Here is a 16610-nt window from a genome sequence, read left to right on the forward strand (position 1 = left end):
GCTGCGTGCCCAGTGGGGAAAGTCATACCAGGAAGAGGAAACAGCTGGTGCCCAGAACCCAGCTGGGGATGCTGTGGGAGGCTGGGGTAGGATTGCCAGATGAAATACAAGATAGCCAATTAAATGTGACTTTCAAATATACAATGAATAATGTTTTCGTCTGTGTCCTATGCTATATTGGGGACATACTTATACTAAAAAATTGTACGTTATTTACCTCATCCCCTTCTGACCCCCTCCCTGCCAGCAGCCCACTAAGGGGTCCCCCACACTGTGGCCCAGGTACTGCTCAGATTCCATCTCATCCCTCCCTTCCTCAAACACCTGCAGTGGCTCCCCATTGTCCAAACCCTCAACTGGTCATTTGAAGCCCTCTATTGTCTGATCTTCAGCCACTCCCCCAACCTCATCTCCCATCCTTGAACACCCCCAGCCCTTTAATCTCCCACCTCTGGGATTTTTGCTCAGCTGTTTCCTCTGTCTACAATTCCCTCCCCCATGTCCATGCTTCCAGGAAGCCCCCCAGATCCCTCTGGGTGAATGGAAGTGGTCATCTCCTTTGATCAGTAGCGGTAGCACCTTGGGTGAGTCATTGCTCATCTCTGAGCTTCTGTTTCCTTGTCTCTAAAATGGGGACAATACTGCCTCTTTTAGGTGTCTGACGGGACAAGAGACCATGTTCAGAAGACACCAGACACACTCTTGAATGTTGCCCATGTCTAGATCAGTGCCAGGCACCCAGTGGGCACAGAGGCACATTTGCTGAATTGAATTGACACAAAGGTCCTGAGCTTTCATTGTTTAACTTGGAATTATCATGCCCACCAGTGGAACTTAGACAAAGTCAGTTTCTTATATGAAGATGATCTGAAAAGAGATAAATAATGAAGCCACTGCAATTCTGATTGTATAATGGGTTTCCCTCCCAGTCGACAAGGAACCAAACCAGCTCCCCAAGAAAGGACACGTTTTGGAACCAAGCATGGCGCCCAGCCTCTCCAGCTCAGAGCGGGTAATATTCGCCACACATGTTTCTGTCTCAAGCCCTCCCAATCCCAGACCACAAAAGGTGATTTCCTATAGCCATTAGCATAATTAGCTGACTGTGACGCTATAGAGATGCGATTAGATGAGCCTGTGATTTTTGCACAGTTATTTGTCTCAAGTAAGTCACCTGAAGTTCATCTGCCATCAGGATTCATGGCTGCATTCTGTAATCGCAGGGAATTATTTTGCTAATAACAGAGGTACCTTGATCTAATTTAATTTTAATGCCAGGAGGTACCCTTCCAGAATAATCAGCTCCAGGGCAATTCCAATTTCTAGGTTTGTTATGTTCTGGAGAGAAGAATCAATTCAAGGAGGCTGAAGTTACTTCTTTATCACCCAAAGTCATCTAGGGGTGAAATGGAATCCTACCTCTGCGTGCTTGCAGAAAACTGTGGGGAGAGGTCCAGAGATAGGGAGCCGGGCAGAGGGGGGTGGCTCCCAGCCAAGAGGAACCACTGGAAGACATCACTGATGGATGAGGACAGGTCTGAATTAGGACCACAAGGCATTCCCCGGGAGCACCCGAATTTTCCTTGCACTCATTATCTCATTCGTTCTTTTATTCCATTTCTGGGACCTCTCTGCAAGACCTATGCTGTTATTTGAGTACAAATATTGATAACAAACCCTTAGGCAGCCCTGTTCTAGGTGCTTTACACGTATTAACTCATTACATCCCGTGAGGCAGATGGGTGCTACTATTATTCCCATTCTATGGATGGGAAAGCTGAGGCAGAGAGGTTACGAAACTTGCCTCAAGTCACCCCGCTAGTAAGGGACGTAACTGGGATTTGAACCTTAGACTGTGAACTTCCTCAAGTTCACATACAAGGAAGAATCTGAGTCCGCCAGGAATTGTTCAACCTCTGCTCTGTGCTCTCATTTTTACCCCTCACAACAACTCTGGCAGGGGGGTGTTGTGAGTCCCATTTTGTTGAGGAAGAAACTGAGTCTCAAGAGGGGGTTGATTTGGCCAAGGTCAACACAGTAAGTGCAAGAGCTGGGGCTTGAACCTGAGATTCTGATTCTATACCTGGTGCTACTCTGGCTAAAGCCGGGACGTCACGGTGTCTTTGAACAGCTCCAGAAGCAGGCTGGGTATAATGTAATTACAGTAAGTGCACAGTGACCAGCCACCCAGCTCTGCTCTTTCCTTCCCACTTTGGGGCAGTTCCTCGCCCCAGAAATCAAGTGTCCTTTGCTGTCACCCCATGTTACCAAAGCCTACTTCCAGATTCCTACTCATTCACTCATATGTTCATGCTTTCAGCAGAGGGCCCTGTGGTTCAGCGTGAAGGGCCAGGAGGTTGACATGGCTCTGCCACCCCACTCCTCTCTAAGCCCTGCTCTTCTTATCTGTTCAAGAAGGAGGAGTGTTCTTTGTAAACTGATGGAGCCACAGAGCCGTCATTTCAAATGAAAAAGTTCAGGCAAACCCAGAGTTTACATCAGGTGAAAGCAAGCTGCTCTGGGCAGAGCTGTGTTAGGGGACGCGGGAGTCTCTCCTATATGTCAACCTCTGGGCATCTCCTCTGACCCAACTGGAAACCCACTGGCCTGGACACAGTGTCTTGGCTCTTGGGGTTCTTAGAACCAAGGAATCTGGGATTCCCCTGATGGCAGGTGATACCCAAAATTCTGGGTGGGCAGCAAAATGCCCTCCTGACAGCCCCCCCAACCCCCTGAACACCTGTCCTGCCTTGTTGATGGCATCAGGGGACAAATCTGAAAGGGGCTTGTCAGCAAGGCCAGGCTGTGCCCAAGCCCCCGGCCCTGGGGGAAGTTTTCCGGGAGTCTCAATGCAGAGAAACGTTCCCTGCTTCTCCCCACAGGCCTGTGGAGTCAGTCCGTCCTGGTACATCGGCCAGAGGACAGGCTATTCCTCTCACCCAGGCTCTGCTCATTGGTTTTCTCTCTCATCCTCTCTCTTTTCTAAAACCATAGTTTTTTTGGTTTGTTTGTTTTTTAATCCCTCTCCCACTCCCTCCTTCTTTCAACAAATGCTCACTAGTCACCAGCTTTCTGTTCTAGGCCTGATGCTTCAGGGGGAATGGGCCGACTTCACACACAGAGAGACAGCTGCATCCTGGAGTGATTGGTGCCACCAATGCCCCAGGCACTCACTCACTCACTGGAGCTGGGAAGGCTTCCTGGAGGCAGTGGTGACCAAAGGGGCACTAATGCATGAATAGGAGCTAGCCCAGTTTGGGGGCCATTGCCGATGGGGAGGAGACGGACATTCCAGGCTCAGAAGAGAGGTGGAGTTGGGAGCCGTGGCAGGTGGGGTGAGATAAGTATCCTTGAAGTGCCGTCCAAGGGCTGTGGACTTGATCCTGAGGGTCACGGGGAGTCAGTGGCAGGTTTAAGCAGGCCAGATGGGGAGGCTAGACATGCATTTTAGAAGCTCCTCTGGCTGCACACAGTTGGGGGTAAGGAGACGGTGAAGTGGGGCTTCCTTTCCTTTCCCTTGTCGCCTCCCCACCACTGTCCTCCCTCAGCACGCAGCCGGGCTCCCCCCGGAGACACAGCCTGTGGACAGCAGGGAAGAGAGGCACTGGCCTGTCCCGACCCTGGCCTGGGCCCCAGCCAGGAGGGCGGCCCTTGACCCCTTCACCCCCAGGACCAAGGGTCAGGATGAGTTCAGATCTCCATCCCCACCGGCTGGGAGGCTTTGATTTGGGGGCGGGGCTCTGAAAAGGGCCTGTTTGTGAATCGGAGCTAAAGTGGGGTAGCTTCCCCACCCCCTCCCCTCCCAGCACCTTCTATCCAGATCCTGACTCTGACAAGCCCCTGCCGCGGCCCGAGCAGCCCCACTTGGCCCGGATCACTGCCCCTCCCCCACACCGCGGCGGGGAGGGGGAGGTTTCATCCCGAAACACAGGCTCTTTTGTTCCACCACTCAGCTCGGCTCTCAGCCCTGCAACGCGTTGGTGGAGGTTTTCCTGGCGCTCAGGGAGCCCCAGGTCAGCTGAAGGATGAGGCTTGGAGTGGACAGTGAGAGGCTGGGAACCGGGGCTGGAGGACAGGCGAGTTCTGACTGCAGCTTTGGGCCCTGTCCCTCCCGTTCCTCGGCTCCTGCCTACTCTGGGACAGCGGTTCTTAATCGGGGGCAATTTTATCCCGCAGGGAACATTTTGCAATGTCTGGAGACATATTTGGTTGTCACGACTTGGGCTGGGGGTTGGGGGCGGATATGGTACTGGCATCTGGTGGGTAGAGCCAGGGATACTGCTAAGCATCCTCTGACGGACAGGTCGGTCGGTCGCCACGACAAAGAGTTATCCACCCCACGTGTCAGTAGCACCAAGGTTGAGAAACCCCGCCTGAGGGAACAGCCCCCTCCCTCTGTGTCCTCAGCCGTGGCTCAGCCTTCCTTCAGGCCGGTCACCCCCAAGTTTCAGGCTGGGAGACTTGGGACACTCATTCCCACCTCTGCACCCTTGCTCAGGCTGTTTCCCTTGCTGGGGCACCCTCCCTGCTGCCCTGCGCTTATCTAAATCTCATTTCTCTCCACCCCCTCCTACCTGTTGGGACCCTCCCCTGCTGCCTGCCCCAGCCCCCGCTGCCCCCTCCCAGAAGCCATCTCTGACTCCCTGATACCAATTCCTCCCTTCCCTGTTCAGCCACTGCCAGCTTCGGCCCTCAGTTTGCACATCTATGCAATGAACTGGCCAGGTGAATAGAGAACCCAGGCCTTTCCTGCCTCTTCCTGGCGCAGGACTAGGCAACTTGGGATGCTCAGTGCAGACTCACAGTGGCACAGAGTGGGATGCACGCTGGCTTTGGAGCCAGCAAGACCAGGGTTCAAATCCTGCTCTACCATTTCCTTGCAGTGTGACCAGGGGCAAATTGCCAAACGTCTCTCTGCCTCAGTTTCCCCCTCTGTAAGAGGAGTGAAAGCTCTATGGGCTGCGCACTTTCCCTTCCCTCCCCTTGTTCCCTGTCTGGCTGGTTTACCTCATTAAGGTGCCCCCCATCTCTGGCCAGTCTCAGATTCAGAACCACCTACTATTGGGGCCAAGAGGAAGAGGATCCGAGTGTCCCTCATACTTCTCCCTAGAAGCTGAGCTTGCACTGCTTGGGCTGCTGAGGACCTTGGGGAAGGAAGACCTCTGAAACTGGAGGTTCAAAAATCCAGAGGCTGGGCAGGCCCAGGTGAGCAGTGGCGCAGGAATGCTGCTGCCCTCTTGGTTCCCGGCCTTCTTGCCCTCTCTCCCTCTATGCACTCTTCCCAGCTTCCCAGTCAGAGATGGCTTCCCCTACTGGGGCTGTGACCTCCCCAGGTAGACAGCCACCCAGACTTAGCTGAGCTGGCTCAGGTGAGGAGCACTGTGTTGAGTAGAGGTGTGGTTTGGGGTCTTAGGAATTCAGGGGAGACAGCACAACTGCATCCTTCCCCTGCTTGGACTTATTCATGGCTCCCTGGATGCAGGATGAAACCCAAGCCCCTGAGCCTGGAACCCCTAAGCTCTCCAGGCTCCTCCCCTACCTCCGCCCATCTGGATTTTGGGGTCCAGCCTCACTGAATCACTCAGTTTCCAGTAGACCCATCCCCAGCCTGCTAACTACCTCCTTCTGCAGGCCAAGCCCTGGTTACCTTTAAGTTCAGCACCTCCCCTGCACACCACCCCCCTGGCCTCCCTGCCCTGGGCTGTCACTGTAGCTTTGGGTCCCTGTCCTGAGCTTTTCCCTGAGGACAGGGACCCAGCCTTGTCCTTCCCTGGGCCTCCAGTGCCTGGCAGACAGCTAGCCTGGAGGAAGTGCTCAACATGAATTAAAAGAAGTGAACATGGGCAGGGAAAAAAGACACCCCGCCCCCCATCCCCCCAGTACCCTCCTCCCCCAGATCCAGTGGCTGTCCCTTAGAATCACCTGGTGGGGGTGGGGTGGGGGGAAGGGAGGGGAGGAATTTAATATTCCAATGCCCAAGCCGCCTCTAGACTAATGGAATCCAAATCTCTAGGGCTGAGGCTGGGGGGAGGGTTAGAACTCTCTGGATGACTGAGATCAGACCATGTCCTCTCCCCCTTCCCGGGGGCAGTGGACACCCCTAGCAAGTGAGCTGACTCTTGGGGGAGGCTTCCAACGCTCTTTAATGCCCACTGTGTGTTGCATTGATCAGAGAAGCTCTTTACCGCTTGCATCAGGACATTCATTCAACAAACATCAGCAAAAAGTGCTGAGGCACCGAGACAGGCGGACACCCGGGTGTGACAGGGGAGCAGGGGAGGATGAGGGGTGCTGGGAGCACTTGTTAGAGAGTCCCCTGGTCTGGGGTGGGGACTGGAGGCAGAGGGTGAGGCAGGAGGCCCAGGGTGGGGCTGGCAACCGGCCGGGGTGCGGGGTGCGAACTAGGCCGCGTGTGGGCAGGGGTGAGATGGAGACCGCAGATGTGAGGAAGGGGCGGGGGTTGTGGAAGGAGAGGGAGTCATGCTTGGGCATCTGGGTGGCTTGGCTAGAGGAGGAGGAAAAGGAGCCTCCCAGAAGAGTGAGAAGGGACAAGGATGGGGGGGAGGGGCGTGAGGGTCACATGCTTGCCGGTAGTGAGAGATTCCAACAATGACAAATGCAATAATAATCACAGTAATAACCACCAATGTCAGCTGAGGGTTAACTCTGCCTGAAAGGGTCTCGGACTGTTTTTTAAGCATTAACTGTTTACTCCTCCTAGTAACTTGTGAGACAAGGGCTAGCGTAATCATCCCATCTCACAGATGGGAAAACTGAGGCTGGGGGAAGTTACATAATTTTCCCAGAGCCACATACTCCCTGGTAGGTGGCAGGGATCTGATGCAGGTGGGCTGCCAGTCCAGGGACCCTGGCCTGAGCCACCCACTCCCAGCCCACCCCACCAGGGCCTCTCAGCCCGGAGGAGCAGGGAACCTGCGCCTGACATCCCGCATTCAGCAGTTAGGGCTCCTCTGGTGGCCTTGGCCAGAGCAGTCTGGGGCAGGGGGTGGTGCTGAGGAGCACGTGGGCGGTGAGGGACCCGGGCTGCCCTGATGGAGCTCGGCTGTGAAGGAGCAAAGGCTGGGTGCGCTGAGGCGGTGAGATGTGGAAGGGATGGAATGGCAGGCTCGTTGAAGGAGGAGAAGCGCCCGGTGGAGGGGCTGAGCGGTGTGGGGTGGGGGGTCCCCAGGCAGGTGGAGGGCGGGGGATGCAGACCCCAGAGCCACCTGGCCTCAGCGGGGAGCTGAGGGAAGGAGGCAGAGCTGAAGCACCAACACCAGTGGACCTGGAGGGGCCTGGAGAGCCTTCGGGAGCTGGAGCCTCACTCCTCTCGCTGCCCCCAGGTCTGTGCAGCTGAATGGGGTGGGGGGAGCTCTGCGGGAGGGGAGGGGGCAGGGCTGGAGCAGGCAGGCCCAGCGGGAGGGAGGCAGAGAGACAGAGACAGAGATTCAGCAATACTTGAGCGGGCACCATCCATCCCCCCCAAGCTGTCGGAGGCCCAGTCTGGGAAAGGAGCCCCAGAAGATGGGCACAGACACCCCGACTGGGCCCACCACAGAGCTGGCCAAAGGAAAGACTGATGGGTCTCAGAGCCGGAACCCTCCTAGGCGCCCTGGCTTCCAGGCCATGAAGTTGGCACAGACGCTTGGTCAAGGACAGTCTCACCAGGAGAGAAGGGTCTCTACTGTCCCTCCCTCGCAGGCCGGTGGGGGAGGGGTGTGGAGATCGGGTACCAGGAGGGAGACCAGGGACAGACCTGGGACAGCCCCAAGAGGCTCCCAGGTCAGACCCTGAACTTGGCAGCCTGGGCTTCGGGAGGCCAGAGCCCACCCTCCCTGCAGACTTGTCTGGCCACCTCCTGGTTCAGCCTCACGCTATGTTCCAGGTCCTCCCCCTCCGCTGCCCTCTTTCTCCATGCTGAACATTCCACCATTAGTAAAGGCGGGGGAGGCCATTTATCTGAAATTTGGGTCAAGGGAGAGAGAGTCCTGGGCAGAGGTGGGTTGGCGGCTAGGGGACAGGCACCCCAGCCATTTCAGGACCTGTGGTCCCCTGAGCTGGCTTTTCCGGAGCACAGCCTCCCTCATTCTGGTGCCGAGTCTGTGGTACCCCGAGGTGGGAGTGGGAGGCACCCTCACCCTCACGAGCTCGCTCACAGCCGAGACGGAGACCCACCTGCTGGCGCTCCATCCCACTGGCGAGGCGCTCGTGCCCTCAGCACGAGTTCGTGTGCATGTACACACACGTGCACACGCACAGAGGCGCGCTGCAATGTAGGTCACCGGCTGGAGAGCCTCAGGCCTGGGGTTGTGAGGACCGAGCCATCCGGGCGGACACTTCCAGATTGGACAGAAATGCACCCCTCCCTTCGTCGGCGTCCCCCCCTGCTCGCCTGTGTCAATCTGACCCGAAGCCTCTCTAGGCTTCTGTTTGGTTTTCCCAGAATCCCCTGGCTGAGACTGCGGAACCTGACTCCATCCAGGGGAGGGGGCATCTTCTCAGCGTGTGGATCCTTGTGCGGGGCTGCGTGGAGTCTACAGAAGACACAGGGGTGTGGCCCCAACAGGAAGGCTTCCCAGGCATAGCCCGTGAGACGTCCTAGGACTAGAGGTGGTAATGACCAAGAGGGCACAGTCAAGGAGAGACTAGAGCAGCCTCAGCCAGTGGTCAGGGCTGGCTTCCTGGGGGAGGTGGCAGGACCTTGGCTGGGGAGGTGAGTAAAGGTTTCAAAAAGCCTAGGAAAGGGAATGATACTGATGCAGCTGGGAAGGTCTAAGATGCTGCCATCCTCCACCCTGGAATTGGGGCCTCTCTGGAGGTCACATCTGGAAGGACCATCACCGACTCTTCTACAGAAAACCACTCGATGGCCCTGCAGGCCCTTCAGACACAGCAAGCCCAGAACATCTCCCCCTCCCACCCAGAATATGCTCTTCCACCCATGTCCCCCTCTCAGTGTGGACACCAACAGTCCTGCCACACAGGCCAGAGACCAGGTCACACTGACCTCTTTCCTCAGCCCACCCCCTCAGCCTCCAACTTTTCAGTCTGGCACATGGAACAGCTCACAGTCCAGAGGTGAAGACAGGCAGGGAAGCAAATGCACTGTACTCATTGGCGTGTGGCAGGCTAGCAGGAAACCCAGGGTGCCTGGGAGCTCAAAAAAGGTAGTCAGGGAAGGCTTCCTGGAGGAGGTGACACCCAAGCTGAGACTGAAGGCTGAGCAGGAGTGGCCAGGTTGGGGGAGGAGTAGTGGGGAGAGCTGAGATGGGAGAGTATTCCAGGCAGGGGGGATTAGCAAGTGCAAAGTTGAGGATGGCACATTCAAGACAGAGATTAATTGGTCATGCTGGGATAGAAAGAAGGGGTGTGCTGGTGACAAGGGCAGAGGTGTCATCCAGGAGTCAGATGGTGCACTGCCTTGACACCATGGTAACGAGTTTAGACTCTCCTGCTGCATTGGGGTGCCCTGTGGGACTTTAAGATGCCTGAGAATGGCCCCTTTAGCTGCACACAGAGGATGAGTTTGGGGGATAGGCGGAGACAGGGATCCCCAAGAGGGGGCGAGGTAGTTGTCTAGCAGTCCAAGGTGGGGCATGGCCTGAGATGGGGGCTGGGAGATGGAGAGTCAGGACAGATCTCAGGACCAGTTAGGAAGTAGAATGGCCCTTGAGTGGTTCTGGTTCCTCCTCTCTCAGGTCCCCATCTTCTCATTGTGTAATAGGGGATGGGCAGGAGGACCCCCAAAGACCCTCTCCCTTGGACCTCCTCACACTTGGGGCCATTTTCTGTTTGCTCCAGTCTCCCCAGGCTTCTGAGATGACCTCTTGGGAGGAACCCCCTCTGGGAGGGGCATAGCTCTAGCTTCCGAAGGCCTGGGGTGTAGTCAGCAGCCCAGGGCACATCCACCCAGTAGAAGGAACGAGCTGGGCAGTGGGAACAAAGGGCTGGACTCTGAGTGCCCAGTGGTTGGCCCAGGGAGGCCAGCCAGTGAGAAGGTGCTGAGACACACTGGGCCTCACAGAAAAGGCCCACCAGCCTTCTTGGCCTAAGGGGGACCAGAACAGTAGTCCAGGAGCCTGAGGGTGAGGTAGGCCCCATCACTCACAGGACTGAGATTTGGGTTAGTGACCTCACCTCCTTGTGCCTCAGTTTCTTCATCTATAAAATGGGGATTAACACATGCCAGGAAATACATCAGGTGGTAGGAAAGCTTAGGGGAACCGGTCCCTGCTGCTGAGTGATTCAACAAAGATCTGCAACTAGGTACCACAAGGTAACCTCGAGGGAGGGGCTGGCTCCAGGCAGCCACCGTCCCGGACAATATAAGAAGGAATGACCTGGGAGGTGGCTACTGCTGTCCCCAGTCCTCTGATGAGAGGCGCAGAGAGCCATGTGGCCCAGACCCCGGGGAGGTGCAGCAGGATGGAAGCCCAGGCCCGAGCAGGAGGACAAGGGTGAAATGCCTTTTCTTCCTGTTAGCTGCTCCCTCCTTCTCCCACCAGGAGCCCCTCTCGTTGAGCTTCCTCCTGCTCTGCTGGGGGCGCTGCAAGCACAGGGGCCACCCTCCCATCTTCCCCGGGCCTCACTCCCTGGCCTTCTTGTGTAGCCAGCTGCTCTGGCTTGGGAACAATCATGATTTAAGCCCCTCCCCGTCCGGCCTCATTGTTCTTTATTGACTCTTCCTGATTTCGCCTCATACCAGAGTCCCGTGGGGCAAGAAGTGGGGGCTCCACCCCTCGTCCACCTGCCCAGCTGGGGAAGTTCAGAGGCCCAGGCAAGGCCGGCCAGCAGGACTGAGGCTCTCCTGGGCACAGGGAAAGGTTGGGGGTCAGGATACCCAAGGGGCAGCCCAGGGCGTGCAGAAGCACAGGTGTCTGAAGTCCTGGGTTTGAATCATGGGTGGCCCCACTGGCTTGTGGTCTTGGGCCCTTCTAAGCCTCAACTGTCTCAACTGAGCCATGGAGCCATTCCTTCCTCTGAGAAGAGCCCACGACTCCATGTGGAACACTTAGCACACAGCTGGGCACATAGGAAGAGCTCAGTAAGCGGGGTCCCCCCTCTGCCTCTCTGGCCTGATTCCTTCACCTGTGAACTGACCTAAAGTGGGGCTGTGGCCTTTCCTGTTCCTTCCATCCCCAGAGGCCCAGCCAGCTGGTCCACAGCAAAGTCCTAGAGCAAAGATGGAAGGAATCTGGATTTGGCATCCCTTCCCCACCCCAGGTAGGCTGGGCGTCCATCATCACCTCAATTTCACAGATGGAGGAACTGAATTTTGCTGCTGAGTTAGCTCAGCGGCAGAGAGAAGAGGAGGCCCCAGGCTCTTGGCCCTGAGGAGGCAGCGGAGGCCTGATCCATCCACACAGCACAGCCTCAGAGAAGGGCCTAGTGGGTGCCGGTTCAGAGCTCGGGCTCCAGATGGCACAAACCAACATAACCCTCAGCTCTGCCATTCGCTCCCTGTGTGACTTTGGGTGAGTCACCCAGCCTCTCTGAACTTGTTTCCTCATCTTGGACATGAGAATGACAACACCAGCCTTACAGGGTGGGGGAAAGGGGAAACGAGATGATGAATGTGAGGCACGTGGCCGGCCAAATAGTTGCTGTTTTATGGTTATTTTCCATTTGTTACCAGCTGAGGCAAGCCGCTTATGACATCTTCAGCTTCCCCCTCTCACGGGGGAAGGGCCAGGGAGTGGTGACATCAGGCCCCCTGACAGCTTCCAGCCCAAAATAGCCCTCTCTTTAGACTGACCCTTTCCCGTTACAGTGGCTTCTGCACTCACTGTCCCCAGCTGACATGACATCACCGTCAGTCGTGGCTCCTGCCCTGTCCTGCTCGTCTCCTGAACTGCTCCAACAAACACTGCTAGCGAGACGGTATTTTAGGCGGCAGCTCTGGCGCAGGGACAGCTCTCGGAAAGTGCAGCAAAATGAAGCCCCCGGGCTCTGTCGCGACCTGGGTTAAATCACTGACCTCTCTGTAAGGTCTTGGTGTCACTTACCTTCCCTGAGCCTCAGTTTCCTCATCTGGAAAATGGAGCTATAACAGCAGCCTACCAGGTTTGTTGAGGATTCAAGTAGGCAGAGTGTGGGGCCTGGCCTGGAGTAGGTGCTCAGTAAATAGTACTGGTTCTTTTACGTGCAGCACCTGGAAGTTTACAAAATCACCTCATCTGCCTCCCTACAGGGCCCCCAGCTGGAGCTGATGTCCTGTGCTGGTATCATGGGAAGAAACTGAAGGTTCTGAGCTGCTGGTTCCGCCCCCAGGGTTTCCAAAGCAACCAGCCCCTTCCGGAGCTTTTATCCTGGTCTTCTGAGCCCAACTCCCTCGCCCAAGAATCATGAACTCCCCCCAACAGGTGTCCAGCCTCCCATAGTTGTATCTCATCACTCCTCTGGAGACCCCAGCCAACCCGGGAAGCAGGCAGGGCAGGACTGAGTCTGCCCATTTGTCAGACAAAGAAGCTGAGTCTGAACAAGGAGCAGGGACTTGGTCCAGGCTACCCAATGGCTGACGGAGCTGGGCTGAGGCTCAGGCCACAGGGAGGGAAGACGGTACCAAGTGCTGAGTCGGATTTAGAATCTTAGATGGTCAGAGCTGGAGTATATTCAGGGGTGTGGAGTGCAGGACCCTCATCGGACAGCTCAGGAAACAGAGGTCCGGAGAGGAGGAGGATGCCTGAGGGCACGAGTAAGTTAAGGGTGGGATCCAGCTGGTGCCATTCACCATTCACTCATTCATTCATTCATCCAGTGAGTGTGTATTGAGCATCTCCTCAGGGCCAGGCACTGTGCAGGACCCTAGAGATACTGCAGCAAACAAGACACAGCCCCTACTCGCAAGGCTCTCAGGGTCTCGAGTGGGAGTCAGCTCAGCGAGCAGTTGATCAGCTTGTCCCCTCCCTCAGCAATCACAGACACACAGGAAGGAAGTGATTCTCTGGGCTGGCCTTCCCGTGCGGCTCTGAAGAGCCCATGCCAGAGGGGGTCAATCAGATCTTGTCTGGCCTTCGCCCCAATGTACTAACAGGTGGGGAAACCGAAGCCCCTCCATGACGGGCTCTGCTAGGGTTAGTGCACAGTCTCCAAGCTCCCTCCTCCTTGTCTTCCTGTCTGTGAATGTTGCGTAAAAGAAACCCCTGCTCCTGTGTTTGCCACTCCCCCCAGCTGTGGTCTGAGCCCTCGCTGGCCTTGCTCTAAGGGTCCCTCATCTCAGGACCCCCTATGGGGCTCTACTCAGCCCTGTCTTCTAAGATGCCCTGAATGTGCCGGAGGCCTCCAGAACATCAGTGTCAGTGGCTGGGGACGTAGCCAAACTCCTTTCAGCCCCTGAGCACCTGATGAATGGAATTAGAGCTCAGGATATCCACCCGACGGAAGGGAGTCTTGCCCTGCTTGAAGCAGGGAAGGGAGGCCCAGAGCCCCAACCCCAGCTGTGCCTCTCCCAACCCTGTCCCCATAGAGGCTCCTGGGCCCCCTAAGGAGCTCAGCTTGCCAACCCCTGACCAGAAGCATCACCCTCATTGGAAGTTTCTCCAGCCTCCGTGCCTTTGCACCTGCTGTTCTCTCTGCCTGGAATGCCTTTCCTCACCTCTTTGGCTAGGCCAACCGAATCGTGCACTCACTCATTCACAAGTATTTGTTGGATGCTTACTGCAGGCCAGGGAGAGAGCTATGCTCTGGGGATAATGGCTGTCAGGGAGCTTAGAGGTTAGTGGGGGATACAGAGGTTAAACACATACACATACCATAAGGTGTAGTGCAACTAGGAACAGGTCCTATAAAGGAAAAGAGAGAGTAGAAGAGTGGGATCTAATCTGATGGATTGGGGGAGCATGATCTAGGGAAAGCTTCTCTGAGGAAGTGACTTTCAGTGGAGACTGGGAGGAGGAGGAGGAATTAGCTCAGTGAAGACTGAGAGGAAGAGGCAAGGAAACCACATGTGTGACGGCCCTGGGCTGATAACTAGCTTGCTGAGTGTGGGGAAGGTCAGATCACTATGGCTGGAGCCTATAGAGGGAGGGGGTGAGGGCAGAAGAGTCAGATCATGGAGGGAGGCAGAAGATGCTGACCTTGGTGACAGGACCGTGTGGGTAACAGGTAGCGGGAGGGGTCCAAGAGAAGGAACCAGAAAAAGAGACTGAGAATAGATGGGAGAAAATCAGGAGAGTGGCCTAGCCCAGAAGCCAGCTGAAGAAATTGTTTCAGAAAAGAGAGAGTCATCCTCTTCTTCGGTGGAGGAGTCACCTCCTCCGGGAAGCCTTCCTGGACTCCACATGTGGGGTTAGGGGTTCCACGGGGCCCTGGCCTTCCCCATCAGAGAGCACTTACTTCTCTCTCCCAGACTAGCCTGGGAGTGTCACAAAGGCAGAGACAAGGTTTGACTTACCTCTCCAAACACAAAACTTAGTCCAGGACCTGAGAGTAGTATTTGTTAGATGAACAAATGCAGGACCTGGGCTTAGAGAGGAAGTGACTCTGAGGCCACAGTTGTCCCTTGTCCAGGATGGCCCCTTCAGCGTGGGGACATTCCCAAGGACTTCCTGGGCTCCCTTCCATTCCTGCCTGCCCCTTTCCTAAGGAACCCTCCCCTGTCCCTTGTCCTCTTCCTCTCAGTTTCCAGGCTCCTCACTGCCTGACCAGCTTCCAGAAGGCCAAGCCACAGGGGAAGACAAGGATCTGATGGTGCATGGGCCCTTCAGTTAGGGGGCAAGCGGCCTCCGTTTCCGGGGCCCCTGGGCTTACCCTGCCCCAAGCCTGCCACTAGCAAACCCAGGGGACAGCAGGTTGGGACTGTGGGTTCCCGAGAGACCACTGGGTGCCAGGTGGGGAAATGGAGCCCCAGGGGATCTGGAGCCTTGCTTGGCTCTGGGTTGGTCCCCCAGACAAGGGTCCTCCGTGGGGTAGCATCCCCGTGCCAAGCTTCAGGTGAACATCTCTGGAGACCAGCAGGCGTGTCGCACACCCCAGACTGCCTGCCCCCACCTCCCCCCAGGAACTCATCACTCGGAGCCCAGTATCATTTGTCTGTCTCCCATTGGAGGCTGGGAGCTCTTCCAGGGCCAGGGCCTCCGTCTCCCTTTTCTCCCCTCCCTCTCTCTTTCCTCCCAACATTCACTAAACACAAACTGTTTCTTAGGCTTGAGTTCTTTATTCCAGCATCCCTGACCCTGACACACAGCCTGGCACGTGGGGGTCACTCGGCATGCGTCCACTGGCCACCCGACCGTCTTAAGACGCCAGGCCAGCAGGCTGCCAAGCTGCCCCAAGGGGTGCAGCTCCAAACGTGGCAAAGGGCCCCTCTCCTTGGAAAGAGCTGAAGCTGGCAGGAGGGAGGTAATTTGGCCTTGAATCTGTGCCCGGCGGCCAGGCCTGGCTGCGGTGGGGCCTGGGGGTCCAGAGGGAGAAGAAAACAGTTTTCTTAGCAGGGACCATGGTCCCAGGAGGGTCTGGGCCCCCAAAAGGCGTATCCAAGCTGGGGTGAGGCCTCCCCTGACTAGCCCTCCTCTCTGAGGCCAAAAGGGCCCTCTCCCTACTGAGCCCTAAAACCTGCTGGCCCCCCAGGGCACCCCCCCTCAGTCCCTCCTGCCCTCCTGCCTCTCTCCTTTGCACAACACAGAGATGGCCAGAGCGCCCCAGGCGTCCTAGCCAAAGGTGCACAGCCTGGCTGGGCTGAGCAATGGGGTCTTAAGTTCCCTGCACCCCTGGAGCCCCAAGCCTGCAGAAACTGCCCCGGCTGAGCCAGTCCGAGCCTTACAAGCCCCTGCCGTGGGCTCCAGACAAGTTGCTCTGTCCCAAGCAACTTTTCCCTAACAATCTTCCCGGGGTTTGCAGGGAGCCTGCGTCAGGGGCAGCTCCCCGGTGGCAGCCCCTGGGGCCCTGCAAAGCCGGGAGTGCTTACAGCTGGACTTTAATTACAGACTGCGTTCCTGTTGCCTGGTCCATCTATATTTATCTGCAGGATCTCACTAATCAAACTCCCCACGGCACCCGGCAGGCCTGGGGACAGCGAGTGAGGCAGACAGGCAGGGGGGCTGCAAACTTCCTTCCTTTCCTTCTTGTCCAGGAGCAAAACAGAAGCCGCCGAAACTACCTCTCTCTCCCCCGACATTGCCAATGCCTGGTCCAAGGGGCTGCCCCAAGCCCCGCTCCTGAACCCTTCAACTCTGTGCCATAATTCCCGGCACCCAGGACCCCCAGGTCCCAAGACCAGGCAGTGCCCATCTTCCTCCCCGCTTTAACTCGGATTCCGGCAGCCAACAGAGAAAAGTCTGCCTGAGCAGCGGCTGAATCCCCAACTCTGCCACTTTGCCGGCGCTTGTCTTACCGAAGGAGTCGTCTTGGTCCAGGAGGGAGTCGGGCTCCATGGCGTGTGCGCCCCCAGCCCCTGGCCCCGCCTGATTTATGAACCGAGGCTGTCTCCATGAGCGTCTGGGTTTCTCCTTTTGTATTCCATCTGGCGGCTTTTCCAACTAGATGACTGGGTATTCCAGCAAGCAGGCCCCTTTCCAGCCCTCGCCTTCATACAGTACATTTAAAGTAGCAGTAACCTCTTTTTCCTCCCCCCGCAGCCCGGCTGGAAACATTAGAAGGGACCGAGGCAGCGA

At 56.6% G+C, this 16610-nt stretch overlaps 1 protein-coding gene across 1 annotated transcript in view; it reads right to left on the reverse strand.

Annotated features, from left to right (window-relative positions):
* The window catches only part of DAB2IP (DAB2 interacting protein), a gene marked incomplete at both ends in the record, with an annotated part of 193541 nt that extends 177171 nt beyond the window's left edge, over positions 1–16370 (reverse strand). The window contains one exon of the mRNA XM_079705908.1: positions 16331–16370. Coding sequence (XP_079562034.1) covers positions 16331–16370 — 40 coding nt within the window. The remainder of the gene's footprint in view (positions 1–16330) is intronic.
* Positions 16371–16610: the final 240 nt, after the last annotated feature.

Source organism: Hyperoodon ampullatus, assembly GCF_949752795.1.
Source record: "Hyperoodon ampullatus genome assembly, chromosome: 6".
NCBI lineage: Eukaryota > Metazoa > Chordata > Mammalia > Artiodactyla > Ziphiidae > Hyperoodon > Hyperoodon ampullatus.